The sequence below is a fragment of the Poecilia formosa genome, unplaced genomic scaffold (assembly GCF_000485575.1).
Source record: "Poecilia formosa unplaced genomic scaffold, Poecilia_formosa-5.1.2 Scaffold4, whole genome shotgun sequence".
In the NCBI taxonomy this organism is placed as follows: domain Eukaryota; kingdom Metazoa; phylum Chordata; class Actinopteri; order Cyprinodontiformes; family Poeciliidae; genus Poecilia; species Poecilia formosa.
This window is the reverse complement of record NW_006799943.1, coordinates 6674002-6691153: the sequence shown is the minus strand read 5'-3', so window position 1 is coordinate 6691153 and position 17152 is coordinate 6674002. Positions and strand designations below refer to the sequence as shown.

Below are 17152 nucleotides of genomic sequence, written 5' to 3'. Positions count from 1 at the left end.
CTTAACTCAAAGGAGGATTTTTTTCAGTCATGGCAAAGGTCCATAAATGAAAGAAATCAGATTAATTTTCTCACCCAGTTTGGTGATTCCTATTTCTTGTAGGTCCTCCCAGGTGATGTCCTTAACGATTGCAATGGAGTCGTAGCCATTGTCACACAATCTCTTTTGGTACTGAGGCAGCCCAATCACGCTTAGCCACTCCCCCAAGTCCGACTACATCAACAAACACACAGAGGGAGCAGCAGAAAGAGAGGACAAGACTTTCAATTTATTACACTGACTCGTAAAGAAAATACAGCGTCTTAAGAGCGGTGAAGAATTTGTGTGGTTTTAAATATATATATATATATATATCTCACGGGAATGTAATCTGGGAGCCACTCGGGGATGCTCAGCTTGCTGATCTCTGATGAGATCTTCTTCCTGTGGCCTGGCTTGGTCACGCCGATAGCAGTGAGATCCTGAGGTCAAATTTTGAAAAAAAAAAAAAAAAGTACATGGATGTTACAGCAAAAATAATCCATACCTGGTAAGTTAAAGACATTTTACTCATTTGTTGATGTTCATTTACTGTTTTTTTCTTCTCGTCAATTGCAATGGAATAAAAATGGATTACATGATATGAAGTAGGGATTTAAGTAAAGCGAGTAAGAACATATACAGCAGAAATTAATGAATTATAGAATTTGTAAGTAGCAATGGTCTTGCAATGAGTCTTATAACATGTGGCTCATGTACTCTGTTGTTAGCCTCCACCCTAAACGGGTTGCTAAGCTAGCCACGTCAACATTTCCATCACTTTTTGCACTTATCCTGTTTCATTTTAATTCCAGCATCCCACCAGGGACCTGACGAATCAAATTTATTTTCCAAAGCAGTAACTACTGTTAGAAAAAAGTTGACAGTAACCTATGAACACTGAAACGTTAGCCCACCTCAGGAGTCATCCTGCTGATGGTAGGTACATCGTATCCCGCTCTGAGGAAGTTGGAAGTGTACTGCTCCAACTGGAACTCACACAACCACTGGTAGATGGCTTCAGAGTCCTAATGGCGCACAAAGGCAATTTTTCTGGTCCTTTTTTTTTTTTTAAAAAAAAGAAAGACATAGTAAAAGGAGTCAAATGTTAAAAAAAAAAAACCCTCACCTTGCCCTCCAGAAGCTGTTCTGGTCTGATAAAGCCTTTCTGAGGAGTGCTGTTGGCCTGTCGGCGAGAACCACCTACAAAACACACATCATCAATCCTGAGGGATGACAAATATTACCAGGTTCAACTGAAGAGACTAAAAAAAGACAGAGGGGAAAAAAATCCATCATAACAAAAGATTCAAATTTGCTTAGTGTTTTGTATGCATTGCTGCTAAAGACAAGAAGCGGTCAGCTTAAGTTGATTTAAGCAACGCTGCTGAGTGTTGTTGGGTCTTTCCAGGTGTGTAAAGGCTTCTTATCTGATCTAAGGAAACTCCTGACCCGTCTTTCACACATTCCCAGAAATATCCGAGGAATGCACCCTTTCCGGGCAATTTCTTCACTTTTAGCTCTTGTTGTGGCTTGAGGTCAACCCGTTCAGGTTTAATCATTCCACCGTTTTTTTCTGTTTTTAGTTAGTCAGCCCACCTGCCAGTATCCACGTTTATAGTTTGGACTAACCACACAGCAATATTCCCAACATATGTAGTCCCAGTCAGCAAAGTAGAATATGTGTTCAGATGACGCCCATTTGTCAGATTAAAAGTACCTTTTAAAATGACATATTGTTTAATTAGGCCCATGTTTTTTTTCATTGGTCTGGTGTGATTTTTTAACTTTATATGTCATATTTTATTTACATCTAAGTGAAAAGTTGTCATAATTAGCAGAAATAAAGTCTTCAAAATATCCATCTGTGTGTAATTAATCTACATGAGTTTCTACACGAGTTTCATGTAGAGATGAAGTTCCTGAAATAAACGATCCTTCCAACATTATGCTGCATTCTTCATCCATAAAAGACTGCGGTCTGGATCCACTAACACTGAGCTTAGCTCAATATTTGCACTTGCCTGCTTTTTTTTTCCCACCGTCTGATTCCCAAAGCAAATAGCACCAATATGCAGCCGCAAACACGCTTGTCAAGTTCTGCAGGTGCAACCAATTAGCAACCTTCTTCTGCAGCTATTTTTACTTCCCAGAGAAATGAAAATCAGATTAAATACATGCCACTATCTATGCTGTGTTCTTGTTACCAGCATAACTGAATGTCTTCAGAAGTCACCTAATCAACAGAGAGAGTTCACCTGTGCATGAGTAAACCTTTGCATAAATCCAACTGTTTTTGTATGAGGCGTGTCAGCGAACATCGGTGAACAAGCAGCACCATGACGACCAGGGAAAAGAGCAGGCAGGCTCAGAGATGTAGTTGGCTAGAAGTTTAAAGCAGAGTTAGGGCATGAAACAACACCCTAGGCTTTGAACGTCTTCACAAAGTGTTGTTCAAAAAAACAGAAATAGTATGACATAACTGAAAACAGAATAAGCAAGGAGATAATTAATCAGAGAAGCAGCTAAAATGACCTAAGAGTGATGGCTAATGGTTTTTGGGTGGTTTTCTTTACTTTGGTATGGGCGTCAGGGCCCCTGACCACACAGGGAGGTAAACAGCACCTACAGAACATATAATTGGCCTTTAGATTGAGTCAAAATGTCCTCCTCAGTTTTAACTCTCTACAAAAACTAACTAAAACTGAGTTTTTGTAAGCAAGAAAGAGAAAGACAAAACCATCACGCTTGCTCTATGCCACATTGTATTTTTTTCCCCCTTGTTTTTATGTCTAATTGTCCTCTAGGACCATCTAACACCAGTTATTTCTTTTGCTGCTCATGCACAACCTGAGTTGAAAGGAATAACGAAATCAGAGACCACGTTAAATCCAAATCTGACTTCTTACCCTTGAGGAGAACAGGAAGCTGCAACAACCCTGCCGTTTGGCTCTTCATCCTTGCTTCTGCTGCACAGCCATCTCTGTAAACTAACAGCGTTGCTCGATTCCCGCCCTCACTTTTACCCTCCTTCTCCTTCATCAGACGGATATGTTATGCTCCCTCTGCTTTTACCTCCTGTCTCTTATCTCCGATCCCTCCCTCCTGCTCCTCATCTCCCTGCTCCCTCACTTCACCCTCCTGGCTTCTCAGCCATCGGTTGACAGAAATCCTCCCCGGCTTCAAAGTGAAACACCTGAACGTTTTGCAAAGAGGCTTGACTCCAACCCCATCGAACTCTGGTTCATTTTTTTCCCCCCAATCTTCCTGCAGAGGGTTATGTAAGGCTGAGAGAATAAGACGGTTTTGTAGGTTTTAGACGTGAGCTGAGGTAAGACTTTATTCCCTCTGTTTCATTTCCTTTCCGACTGACAGTAATAACAGCTGACCGCGCTCCTGTGTATTGTGGTCACATTCCTGAGGTAGAAGAAAAACCAAGAGATCCTGGAGGTGTAGCTATCATATTATCTTCAGATTTGACAGCATTGACCATCACATTTGCCTTACATCGTGGTCCAAGTACTCTTTTCAGTTAAGTTTCCCTAGCTTTTGTTCTTGAATTGTTGCGATTGAGACGAGGAGGAATGTTTTTATTGGAGATTTCAAAAGTAAAGTAGTTTTCTAAAAACAGCATGTTACAGTGAAAATAATTAAAAGTTTTATGCAGAAAAATTGTTTTTCTAAAAGTGATAAACAAACCAAAGGCCTTGAATGCATCACAACATGCCCAAAAAAAAAAACCTGGTAATGTTTATGTCATATTTTTTATATTTATTTGAAAAGGTCAGAGGAATTCTTCTGTGTAATTTGCCAGTGGAAAACAAACATGGATTAGTGATTGCAGTCATTTTGCAATAAGAAAAGAATAAGCTGATCAGATTACAGGGAGAGTTTATGTCACGTTAGGTATTTTTCTTTTTGCTCAGTTTTTCGTGTACGGAAACGAATGTCCTGATCTCGTAACTGACCCACGAAGCAGACATGTCCATTGTTTTCAAAACAACTGAACTCAAGTTGGCAATGACCTCTTTTGTTTAAGAAAAGAAGTTTATTTGTACCTCCATCCAGGACAGATTTTTTTTTTATCTGTTTAATGAGAGTCTGACAGGAGGATTAAACTGTTAGAGACTCCAACAATTCAGCTTATGCTTTCAGAATAAAACGAAACCGTTGGAGGAAATGACAAATGTTCAAGAAGTTAGTAAAAAAGAGTTGTTAAGGGTTAATTTCGCCTCATAAAATGAAAGAAAACAATTTTTCAGATTCAAAGTCTAAATCCGTAACTAGAACTGGGATGAGGAAAACAACTGTGCGACTCACCATTGCTTTGGTCAGCTGCTGTACTGTGGACCTGTTCTCCAGTTTCACCTGCAGAGGGAGCCACCTGCACACACAAAGATGTCACTGAGCGTCTTGGTCACTTTGGTTTTCTTGCTTTTAAATGCTGTGCAGCAGAAGACAGACAGAAAGGTTTCCGCCTCACCTTGCCAGCGTCGGCGTGGTGGCGGATGTGAGTCCCGTTCTGCTTGCGGCCGCTCTCCGAGCTCTGGCCGCTGCCGGCGCTGCGGCTGCTGCCCACACTGCCTGTGCTGCCAACGCTGTTCCTGTCGCCTGACGAAAGACGATGCAACAACGCAAAAATGACCTAAGTGTAAAGGAAAAGCTGCGGGAGTAGGGGAATGTGAGCACTGACGAACTGAGCGGGGGGTTTCTTATAAATTATTTTCACATGTCAAGTCCAGCTGGCAAGAAAATGCTCGGGATGAAAGCTGAAAAATCAAAAGTGGTGATAAAGTTTTTCTTCTTGAAAGGTCTGTGTTGCACAGACATCTTCTCCGGTTTGTGCTGCTTCGGCTGTAGTCGTTTTCTCGACATCTCTCAACATGTCTGTCTCAAAGATTCAAAATGATCAAACCAGACACATGTTCATTTACCTGTCCTGATGGTTAAACATAGGATGGAGTTATTCCGAGTGTTTACCCAGGGAGGACTGTTGATACAACCTACAACTGAAATGATTTTTTTTTTTTCTAAAACAGGAACTGTACAGTGTATGGGAGATTTCCTCTAATGTACAGTTATTAAAAATTTTACATATAGGCTCTTACATTTGCATATAAATTCATCTAGATATTCACATAAGAGACACTGAAGGTTCTAGGATGTATTTCAACTTGGCAAGAGACCATGACTGCAGCTGGTTGTGACTCTTTGGTAGAATATAGGATTTCTTTAACAGCGTTCACTTTAAATTATTCAGAAAAGTATGAAGATCCAAAGGGAGTCATGAAATCTGAAGAAGTATTACAGACTGTATGAGTTGCGAGACGTTTTTTCATTTTTAAACACCTATAGATCCCAAGGTCATGAGGTTAAACAATTATATGTAAGTCCAAGTTATTCAGGTGTTCCAAAGTCTGGAAGGCGACAACCCATCTAAGATGTTTAGGAATAATCCAGAAACCGAAAGCCTGCAATGAGCTGCAAACTTTTCAAACACAGGTGTGGCTGTCCACATTATCATGGTATCCGTAAAATAAGCTCCTGCTCCAAAATCAGCACCTTAAACTTGACTGAATTTTTCAGTGACCCAGCTGGACAGCTGCAGAATGAACTGTTTGGTCCTGATGAACAAGAAGCGCAAATGGAGGAGTCAAGGTGAAGCTCTTAAACTTGGTTTTATTAATCCCAGAATCCAGATTATTTTTTAAGTATTAGTTAATCAGCAATGAATCAACAAATGACCAGGCAGACAACTCAGACACAGCACCTGCTGTGCTGACCACTTACCATTACGTTCTCCTGCAAGACAATTCTGGTCGTGGTTAGAGGATTACTGGGACAAACGGGAGGGAGCCAGGGATTTTACGGGATGGTTAGTGTAAGGCTAGGACGTTGGGGTTGAAAGTGGTACACACAGAAGTAAGCTGGTACAGAAGTCTGGTTAAATGGTGGGACTGGTGGATGTCTGAAGGCTCACAACAGGTTAGGAGGTTGGGTAGTTTGAGGCGTTAGATGGTTGACAGGTGATTTGGGGGTCACACACTCTTACCAGTGGGAGAGCTCCTTAGGACCCAAATGTCCTGAGGGGGGGTTGCTGGGGCTGAGAACTGACTGGCTGGTGAAGCACCTAACAAACACACACACTTTAGACACACGCTACGTGCACTCCCTGCATCTTGCAGGGGTGGAGCTGGACCTATGGAGTTGCCACTGGTCACCAGAGGAGGGCTGAGTTAGGGAGGGGAGTGGGACTGGAGACTGGTGGACAGAGACATGAAACACAGCTTTCTGTCATAAAAGCAAGAAAAAGTTTTAAAATAAAGACGGTTTGGATGTCTTTTGCAGCTCTGGTATCATTTTAAAGGGCGACAGTGGATCAGTGGGTACTGGGTAGAGTAGTCATCTTGCAGCTGGAGAGTTGTAGGTTCAAGTCCAGCTTCTTCTCATCACATGTTGATGTATTTCTGGGCAAGGCACTTACCTCCAAGTTGCCTACTGGTCTGCGTGTGTATCGGTGTATAAATGTGTTTGTGAATGTGAAAGGGTGAATGCGGGTTTTGTGTTTCTGTCATTGGTGTTAAATTTGTGACATCTTTGTTTTGCACTGGTGTACTGAGCCACCATGTATCAGTTTTATTTTCTAGAAGTGTCCCATTTTATTTAATTGTGGACATAAATTGTTGCAAAAATTGTAAATTTTTGTGCGACTTTAAATTGATCATATATCATTTTCTGAAGATTCCTATAACAAACATTTTTACACACATTGTGGCCTAAGTTTATATAAAGTAAACCAAAAAGTATTTGCTCCAAAATGCCCAGAACTTGAAAAGGACAAAATGAAGAGGCATCTCTTCATCTGGCTTGTTTTTATTTTTGTTTCTTTTTGTTGTCCTGGTTACGCCTGCTTTTGCCTCTAGAGTAATCAGGTATAATCTGCTCATAATCAACTCAAAAGTAGTCTTTAAATATATGATTTACTTTGTGTAGTGAGAGAAACCTGACCTGGATGGACCTTACAGTTCCATACTAGTAAGTCAGGACATATTTGAACATTTCTTTGTTCCAGTATTTTAAAAAGTTTCATTTGACGATTGTGGAATGCAGCTCATAAAACCTCAAATTAATTTTCACTGCGGACTGCAACATTACATCAGACCAATAAAAATTGATTTGTTGTGTTATGAAGATGTAATGACCTTCCCTAGGAAAAATTCAGCCACTAAACCTCTGAGCTTTCCCATGCGAGAAACAGACCCCCCGTGGTCTTACTTAAGGAGACACTGAGATCTCCCACAAGTAAGTCTCAATAGTTAATTGCTAAAGAAGCTGGTTGTCATCAGAGGTCTGCACATAAACATGATAATGGAAAGTTGTGTGTAAGGAAACAGTGTGATGCAAAAAAGGTGCACAAGTTTTGAGAGGTCTAGGAGGCAAAGTGAACTGAAGGGTTAGGAGAATCTTTCAGTGTGCAGACTGCAGCTGGAGTCAGAGCGTTAAAAGCCACCAACCTCTCATGTATCCAGGACATGGAAATCAGTTACTTAACCAGTAATTAATGTAAAAGGAGCACCAACAGTATAAACTGTATATATACAGTAATGCAGGGTTTCCCACAGAAGACTTGCTAAGCCTGGTGGTATGAGTGCCAGGGCAGTCATCGTGCAGCCCACCATGTTTTTGACTTAAAAATGTGTTAGTTGACAGGAAATTTGAAAATATTACTAGATGATTATGTGTTAATGGAATATATTATTAGAAATACCTAAACACCAACTGTAAAGTCTTAAAAAAGGCAAACAAAAAACTGTTTCAGGCATTTTGTCCTAATTAAAGTGTCCAAAATTTGTTGGTCCTTTATTTGTGACTTATCACTTTATTTGCTGAAGTTGTTAGCATGTAGACCAGTAAAGATCATCAATGGTTACAGAAACCGGTATATAAAAAAACCCTACAACAAATAAACAAACAATTCTTAGCCTGGTGGGGGCACAAGTCAAGCCTGGTGGCCCGCCAGGCTTATAAAACTCTGGGGGAAACCCTGATATTGAGTATATACAGTATACGGATGTGCTTTTCAACATGCTGACATGTCTGTAATAAAAAACCCTTTTTGTTTATTGGTCTGATATAAAATACTGTATTTTAAGTTTGAAAGCTTGAAATATCTTATGTGTATAATAAAACTTTATATTGCGTTTCATTATTTTAACTGAAGGAATTTTTAGAAAACAAAGAAAAACCATAAAAGCAAAAAAACCTGCTGACCATTCCTGATAAAAAACAATACATCTGAATCCAACAGAATGAAAGGATTTACTCAATATGCTGAGAAACTATATGCAATTTTTGTATATGTAACTAAATTAAAAAATATGTCACTAAAGGTTATTGTTAACCGTTAACAACCTTTAGTGGCCTTATAGTTTACCTCAAACCCCTATTTTGTTATTTCTCTTGGTCACCAGGTGTTTGTATTTTATGCTATCATTTTGTATCTGTTTATTTTTTATGGCAGCCAGGTGTTATCAAATATAGATACATTATTACCAAAAAAGCACATTGCACCACACTTAATTTGGTCTACACTAAAGGCAAACATGTAATTCTACATATCTATTAATTTCAAGTGGGTAGATTGTTACATTTTATATGGCAGTGTAATAGCAGCAAAGGCAACAAACTGACCCCTTATTGTGGTCTATTGATTATTCGCCCTCATTCAGAGGCCTTGTCGATATACGTGTGTACCTGCGGGATCATAGCCGAGGATGTATGAGTCGTCAGTCTGAGGGGCGGGGCCTGAGGGAGGAGGTCTGGATGCAGGATGCGGTCTCTGGGATGGCATTGAGCCTTGGCGGGAGAGAGCGCCCCCTAGGGACAGGGGAGACACGTGCAGGTTGAGGGGTCGGGTCTGAACGAAATGCGTGCATGGGGGAAAAGGTTTGGAGCTCGAACATTTCCTCATGTATATGCAACAGCATAAATCAGGACAAATCCTCTCTGGGGTTACATAACAAGCCGCTGAATAGGAATGTAAGATCACAAGTTGCAGAGAAAGAGACGGAGCTCGCTGACTCTTTTTGTGCTGATCCCGCCAACATCACAGGGCTCACACACTCAGCTGAGTTTGCTCTAAATGCAAAGTGCCTGTAAGACTTTTTCTGAGTCGAACTTTCATGTCTTCCCCCCCTCACGCGTGAGCGATGTATGCACAGCGACTGCACACACAATCTCCAAGCAGAGACTGCGGGGGTGGGAGAGCTTTAGCACTGAGCTGACACTTTGCTGTCTGGGAAGCAGTAATCCTACCAATGTGTGTCTGTGTGAGTCGGATCGCTTCGGCTTGTGCATATGCAACTGTGCGTCTGCGCCTGTTGCGGTCGCTCGACCTCTCAACTTATGAATGTCGGTGGCTTCACAGCAGCCACCAGAGTTGTACTGACATTAAATTACACAAGTGAACTCTGGTGATTAATTAGGTTACTTCTTAGATTTTAAAGGGAGTCGAATGCAAATTGAGGCGATTTTAATGATTAATCAAAGTTTTTGTTTATGAAGTGTTAATTTTTGGGAAATCTGTATTTTATTTTTCACCAATGCAACCATGGGGTTTCCATAGTTGAGAGTGACATCTGTCCACTGAGGGTCTACCATGCTGTTTTTCAAACGTATTTATATGGTTCTTGGTAGTCAGACCAAGAACCAGAAGGTATGACTGAAATGAAAGCAAGTTTTTGAAAATATTTTCTGTCAGTTAGAATTTTATTTTAAGAAAAGAAAAAGGGGGGAAAATCTGTAACACTTTATTTGACGGGATGTTCATAAGACTGACATGACACTGTCATAAATATGACATAAGTTTTCATGAATGTTTACGACTGTTGTCATGAAGTGTCATTTGGTAAATAATGACACTTTTAATGCAAGTTTTAATGAAACTTTGGATTAAAAGTGTCATTATTTACCGAATGACACTTCATGACAATAGTCGTAAACATTCATGAAAACTTCATCTTCACGACAGCTGTTATGTTAAAAAGTTCATGTATGAATACTTAATGGGATTACATCTACAAAACCTTTATTCATGTACACACTACATGCTTGTCTACCTGCTCTCCTGCTGAGGACCTCCACCACCGAAGGTGGGAAGAAGCCCACCCTGTCGGTCCCCCGCTGGCTGTCATGGATGTGGCCTTTCCAGCGGCCGTCTGAGTGCTGCTCCAGGACCTGGCGGCAACAAATGACAGCACGCTTCGGTTAGAAGACAAGTCTGTCTCTGAGAACAGCCATTAGTCGCACAACAGCTCACAAAGAAATTACAGAAGAACGAGCCAAAGTATCCCGTCTTGATTGATTCAAGCGTCAGAAGAATCCAATTCACTGCCAGCACTCCATCAGCTCGAATTAACATCTGACTCTTCCACTAAAACACTTAAGGCGATAATAAGAGAAAGCCAGTCAGCTGCAAAAACGCAATCTATTCATCAAGAGTGCCAACAACATACCTGGAAGGAACAAAAACAAACCTACACGGCAGTCGGCGGCTGCAGTCGAGTTCAAACACGACCGGGGGAGTAGAACGATACGTAGAACGAGAACGAGATAAACACACATATGCATGAGTTGAGAGTGTGTGAGTGTCTTTGTATATAGGTGGGGGCCCGGTAGGAGGTGTTGGGGGGGGAAACAAGCTGGTAATTAGACATGTTTGAGCCCATCTCTCTGCTGTGGTCTCCTGTTCAAAGTTCACTTAATTATCCCAAAACATCCCACACAAATCCCAAAAACACAACTGTTCTAACAAGGGCCTTCACCCCCCGATTACAAGAGCACAGAGCAGAGCAGCAGGAGAAAAGCTACACCATGTCTAGAATGTCCAGGGTTAGAAAGGAAAGTTCATAGATAACTCACCGTTACTATTTAAAATGCTGCTTTTGTAAATTTTGGACTCTGATTTGTCAGGCGCTAGTTTCTCCTGACTACAGACGAGGCTGGAGGTTCTGGCAGAGACACAAACACTGTTGTGTGACAATTTGAGTTCTTTTGTGTTTTTCTTGTACACTTAAGAACAATTAAACCAATTTCATGACTTTCCTATCCTATTTATTACATTGTCATCCATTCTTTTCCATAACGTTGGATCTCAACTTCTGGACCAGATCCTGACTGATTTTTTTCAGTCAGAGTTGATTTCAGTTTGTTAGTTTGTTTCTCCAGCTGCTTTTTAAAAAAGTTAACTTCACGTCTTTTTTTTTTAAGAAAAGGCAGAGGTAAACAAATATATTTTTTTGTGTGTTTTTGTGGATATTTTGCTAACTTGATTTACATATGGACTGTGACGTACTTCGCCGAGAGGTCCAGCCAAACCTTTTGCCTCTCTTTTGCTTCTCTATGTACAATTTTCCAGATCTCTCACTGACACATAGATTGAATCAAAACACTTCCCTATAAGAACAAGTCAGGACTTGTGATACCACTCACTCTTGTTTGTTTTCTCAAGAAAAATGATTTCACAAAGAATCATAACGAGCGTTTATGAAAGAAACTAACATCTTTGTACTTCCTGCAAAATTTCACTGTTTTTTTTGTTTACTTGGACATAAGTGATTTATGTGCTGCTGCTCTTGTCTTCAACTTTATGTTGATGCTGACAAAGCTCTGCACTTATGGTAACATTATTCTGCAGGAACATTCTTGAGGAAAATATGCCCTTGGCTCCTCATGAAATGTCATAGTTCCTGATTATTCAAAAAAAAAAAAAAAGTTCATTCAGCTGCAACATTAGTAACAGGTATGGTTTTGGAAAAAGCCATGATACCTGCATGCTTTTCTTTGGAGGTAACCATTGCCCTTTTCAAGAAAATAAAAACTCTTTGAAATGGATTAATATGTATCTGATCACAAGGCACAATAATGAAAAAACAAGTTTACAAAAAAAAAGTGAAGCCTAAACGTTTTTATCACTGTCGAAACTTCTAGCCATGACTTTCTGCTACCACTTGCATGTAGGTAGTTTGAGCTGTGACGAACCTAAAGTCTAATAGTGAGGGATGAGGAAGCTAAAAAGTCAACAGAATTATTTTTAAATTCAACTTTGGCCCCACCCTGGTGGTCATAAAAACACAGCAAGTATCCCAAATATGATGTAATGACATGCTATGGCTTTAACCCGGCGTGGGAAAGCAAATTGCTGCAAGGAGACGGCTATGCAGGGACCATTTTCACAACAGAAAGACACGCAAAAAAAGTTACCATAATAAGGTCTCCAGCACGCAGGTTGAGCGCAGTGGGGTCGTGGAGGTTCCAGTAGTCCTTCACCGCTCGGACTTGGAGAGAACTGGACGCTTCTGCAAGGACCAGAACTACAGTGATTCCCCCTGCGCAACATCTCAGGAGGTTGACCTTGCAAAAACAAACCTCTAAGCAGCTGCTTGATGTCTCTGCTGGCTGTGGAAGTGGTGAACTGGTTGACGATATCCAGAGCTGTCTGGTTGTACGTGTTGCGCAGGTTCACGTTGATCCCTGCCTGCGCACAAACAAAGTCAGACCCACTTTATTCTCCCGAGCAACAAACGGTCTACCTCTTCAAATCACAAAGTTAGGTGGACAGAGACGTCTAACAGTCATTACATCGAGCAGCAGCCGCACTACTTCCGTCTTGCCGTAGAGGGCGGCCTCATGCAGAGCGGTCCCCGCTTTGGTGGCTCTGTTGATGTCAATGCCGGCTTTAAGCAGCAACCTGGGAAACGAAATCAGAAATGGTCACCGTGAGACTGCAGGCAAACATCATTCATTCGACTGCTGCAAGCGTTTACAGCATCGTATTCAAGTACAAATGTAGGTATCCTGGTGGTAGTGATGCAGAAGGAGGACGAGGCAGGTTTTAAAGTTTTGCTAAAGGATTTTATGTTAGACTGCAGGATACCGTATTGTGCCATGGTGTTTGAAAAACATAACATACCCTGTCCACTGTAACTGGGAAAACAAATTGTTTCAAATGCTCTGAATTATTTGCGGTACCATCAGCTTTGCTTAATCTATCTGTGGCTCATAAAGACTTAACAGCATTCTTAACTCTGTTGGCCAGGACGCTGATTTTGTTATATAAGTCTTCAGCTCCACCTTCTCGTACGGACTAGATTAAGGAAGTGATCCAGCAAGTGAAAATAGAGATCAGACTGACCTTATATGGTGCTGGGAACAAATTAGAAAAAAATCTGGAACCTCTTTTTATCATATATTAACTGCATGTCTTATTCTGTTGACTGAGCTTGTCTGGCGGATGCATCACCTTGCTTAAAGCCCTTGAATTGTCTTTACAGATACATACATACTGTTGCGCCTGTGGAAAAGATACATGAGTTTTTCTTCACAAGCCTCTCAAAACTGTGGCCATCCCTTTTTTTCTTGTGCATGTTTTTCTACGACACTTGTTGCTTCCACTTAACTTTCCAGTGCATACAGCACTATGTACTGTATCCAAGGCAGCTTCTGTAATACAGATTTTTCAGTGAAGATTACTGTATTAGTTGTAAAACATAGTCATCAAAACTAACAGAAATAAACATTTGAAATACATCACTACGCGTAATTGATCTTTAAAGGAGTTCCACCTTCAGCTTAGGTTCTAAACAGATGCAGAAAGCTGATAACAATTAGGTGATTCAACGAGAGCGTTGAATCACCTAATTGTCACAGAACCCTGATTAGGAATTTATATCTGCCCTCAACTAAGAGAGTTCATGGATGGTTTTCTGTTTTCATTCCCAGCTACTGAACTTTCCTTTCCAGGAGAGTCAGAGTGGAGATGGTGTTGCAAAAACATTTGCTTATGTAGGAAGGATGAGAGCCATCAGCAGACTGTCTAACAGACAGGGTGGGGTTACTTGGCAAACTGAATACATATTCTACATATTTACACACAAACAAGCATATGTTTAAAAAAGAAAGTGTAAAGTCAGCTGAGAAAAACAGAACATGAGGGTGTGCAGCTTTAGATTTGGCATGAGGTGACATCAGACTGCCATGAACAAATAGCAGAAGATTTACAATGAGCCAAATCTTTATTTACTGTTAAACTCGTTCATGTTTTTGCAAGCAGTCAATTCATTTCAGGGTAACAGAGGGGGGATGAAAAAGCTTCCCAAATCCCTTGACTCCCTCCTAAACTTGAACCCTATTCTACCCCACCTGTACCTCCTATCAACCACCTCGGTCACCAGTCCACCTGTTGAGCCGAGGGCTCCCATGAGGCGACCCCCCATCAGAAATAAGAGGACACCCCAAGCCGCACGCCAACCAGAATCTGGAGTGGCCCAAGACTGAACTCTGTGATCCACTGTCTGCAGCACCCCAAGACCCATTGACCCTAAGCACAAACCTAGAGTTGGTATTTGCTCCCAAAAAACCAAGGAAAACCATAATCTTGTTTCTCATAGTTAGTGGAGGCAATTGCAAACAACAAAACAGACTCCTGGGCTGTATATTGTGTAAGGCTGGCACCCTGCTTTCAAAAACAGAATGCTTAGTCAATGCAGAAACAGTGAATTGATAGAGAATGCAGGAAAAAAAAAAAAAGTTAATCAGTCACTGCTTACGCACTTCAAGGTTGAAGGACTGCACTTTACAGTTGGCTTTTCATAGAGTCTAGATAAAAATAGTCATAACTCAAGGAGATGTTCACTCCCCACAGTGTGCCATGCAGTAACAAGATTTGAAGGATCCTAAATCAAACTGCATGCAGTCCAATACTCTGAACGTTAACTGCAATTAATGTCAGAAATCACTGATTTACACTGTACATTAGATCTGGGAAGAATCTAAAACAGATGAGGGCATCACCCACTACACAAGCAAACACCCCGAACCCTCATTGCACAAACATTCTTACTGATTTACAAGGTACAATAAAAAACAACTCTGTCATTCCGGCAAATGCTTGCTCAATCTTGTCGTATTGCAAAAATTAATAAACTGGTGTGTATTTTCAGTAAACCGGGTCATTCCAGTCCTAAGTGCTTCAGTTGAAGGAACCTGATTTTTTTTTCTTGTTGCTTGAAGACATTTTGCCTCTTATCCAAAAAAAATGAATGAGACACAAACTGACATGTTTAATGTTATGGTCACGAAAGTGCAAGTAAAAACATACTGAACATGTAAGGCTTGTTGAAAGAGGCTTTTTTGACAAACAGACTAAAATAAAGTGAACTAAACAGGGTTGGTGTGAATGCACCCTGAACCCTAAAGTTGCCTTTTCCCTCCTTTCAAGCCTGGCAGGGTCCATATATTTATGACCCAAACAGAAACATAAAGCGGAGAACATCCCTGAATTATGGGCCACACAATGGTGCACGCATATTGGTTCACTGGGTGGGTTGGTTTAAATTGACCACTTTAAATTGAAGGGTGTACCCTGCCTCTTGCCTAAAGACCACCAAGAGAAAGACTCTGCTAAGGACAGAGCTGCTACAGAAAATGTGCTTTTCTCACTTGATGACGTCTTTGTGTCCGTTCCTGGCTGCCAGGTGGAGGGGAGTGGTGGAGGGGGAATCCAGACTGTCGTTCCCTCGCTCTCCTTCTAAGAGCGCTGACACCATGTTACTGCTGAGCAGCAGCTGAGCCACCTAAACAGAAATCAGTCTGAAGATGACGTTCTTACCGGCAGATTTAGGAAAGGAATTATGACATAAGCAATGCATAAATGATGTACATATATGAAAACCCATGCGTCCCCGTGTACATCACTGTAAATGACAACTTATATAGAAAGAGATTAACTTGCACATTGGGGCTTATCCACTGCCCAGCAGCTGTCACAAGACGGTATGTATGTGGTAAAAACAGCCCAAAGCCCTCTTTTCTTTCACAGCTTAACTGCAAACTTAGACTAGTTGAGAGAGCATTAAACAGGCATAAAAAGCGTGTCTAATTTTGACTTTTAGTGCAAGCAAAACATCTCACAGGCTGGTTTATCTGGCGGATGTGGCAGAGAAACAGTAAATTATGCCCCAAAGTGGAACTTTCTGAACATTACAATGTACAAAAGAACCACTAAGGCCCTTTCACTCAAACAGGCTTAGCTGACCATAGTCACTTCATTCTAACCTCTGGCTCATGTTAGACATAAGGCGCCCTCATTCATACATAAGGAGAAAAGAGTGTTTTCACAAGCAGATAACTGGATTAAGAGTCTAAATCTCTTCAGACGAGGTCAAGAAGCGTGACGATGCAAAGGGCTGGGTTGGGAACCAACTTGATGTCAATCTGTGACGCTATCACCAAGTGCAGTGATGTGTTTTAATCCAACGACCAAAGTGGTCGCCAGAGACAGATAAGGAAAACGACACAAATACTCCGGTACCTTGAGTCGGCCAAACTCGCAGGCCAAATCCAGAGGAGTCTTCTTCGCCTTGTTCTTGAGGCAGGGATTAGATTGGTGCTGCAGCAGCATCTCAGACTGAGGGCGAAAGGGAGAGAGCGCAACACCCTGTGAGCAGTACAGCACCTCATGTAAAATACACACTCACACACCAGTCGTCCTCTACATGCTTCGCCTTCCACCAAGAGGGGAGGAACATATGATAGCTGCTGTGTGGATCCTGAGATGGATTGTCAGTTTTGTGCTGCTCTGCTAACGAGGTCGTATCTCAAAGGGGGTCGAGTTACAGGTGGACGAGTGTTTGCACATATGGTCCGAGTTACCTCTTTGAACCTTTCTGGTATAATCACCTGGCTTCATTGGACTATTCCTCATGAGAACCAACATCTGGTCCTAATAAAGGTGGAATGTTATTTTTAGGTAAGGGACAAGTATTAGAGCTAATATGTGAATGAAGTTTTTGATGCATCCTGGTACTGCACTGTAGGTCTATTAATTTTAGCAGAATGGAAAGCAGATAATTATTTTGTTTGGTTTGAAAGGTCTTGTTGGGATCTGATCCCAAGGTGCCACACAAAAGAAATGTAAAAAGCTGAAAAATTAAAGACGGATTAAAAAAAATAGATAATATCAAAATTTGACCTAATAAAGATGCAAAAATCTACAGAGCATTACAAGTAAATTAAAAATACGAATAATCAGAATGTAGGATATTAGATAGAAATGGAGATAAAAGATACAAAAATT

The 17152-nt window shown here is 41.0% G+C and overlaps 1 protein-coding gene across 7 annotated transcripts in view; it reads right to left on the bottom strand.

Moving 5' to 3' along the window:
• LOC103144652 (caskin-2-like) overlaps positions 1 to 17152 on the bottom strand; it is a 50102-nt gene that overhangs the window by 3997 nt on the left and 28953 nt on the right. For 5 of the 7 annotated variants that reach the window (XM_016676403.1, XM_016676412.1, XM_016676405.1 and 2 more), the window contains 14 exons: positions 16388 to 16483; positions 15517 to 15650; positions 12658 to 12766; positions 12445 to 12553; positions 12280 to 12374; positions 10137 to 10254; positions 8773 to 8895; positions 6071 to 6148; positions 4502 to 4629; positions 4339 to 4402; positions 1148 to 1221; positions 936 to 1046; positions 360 to 461; positions 75 to 213 (listed from right to left, as the gene is read on the bottom strand). In XM_016676403.1, coding sequence (XP_016531889.1) covers positions 75 to 213; positions 360 to 461; positions 936 to 1046; positions 1148 to 1221; positions 4339 to 4402; positions 4502 to 4629; positions 6071 to 6148; positions 8773 to 8895; positions 10137 to 10254; positions 12280 to 12374; positions 12445 to 12553; positions 12658 to 12766; positions 15517 to 15650; positions 16388 to 16483 — 1480 coding nt within the window. The remainder of the gene's footprint in view (positions 1 to 74; positions 214 to 359; positions 462 to 935; positions 1047 to 1147; positions 1222 to 4338; positions 4403 to 4501; positions 4630 to 6070; positions 6149 to 8772; positions 8896 to 10136; positions 10255 to 12279; positions 12375 to 12444; positions 12554 to 12657; positions 12767 to 15516; positions 15651 to 16387; positions 16484 to 17152) is intronic. The other 2 variants (XM_007561735.1, XM_007561753.1) reach the window with 2 other exon arrangements.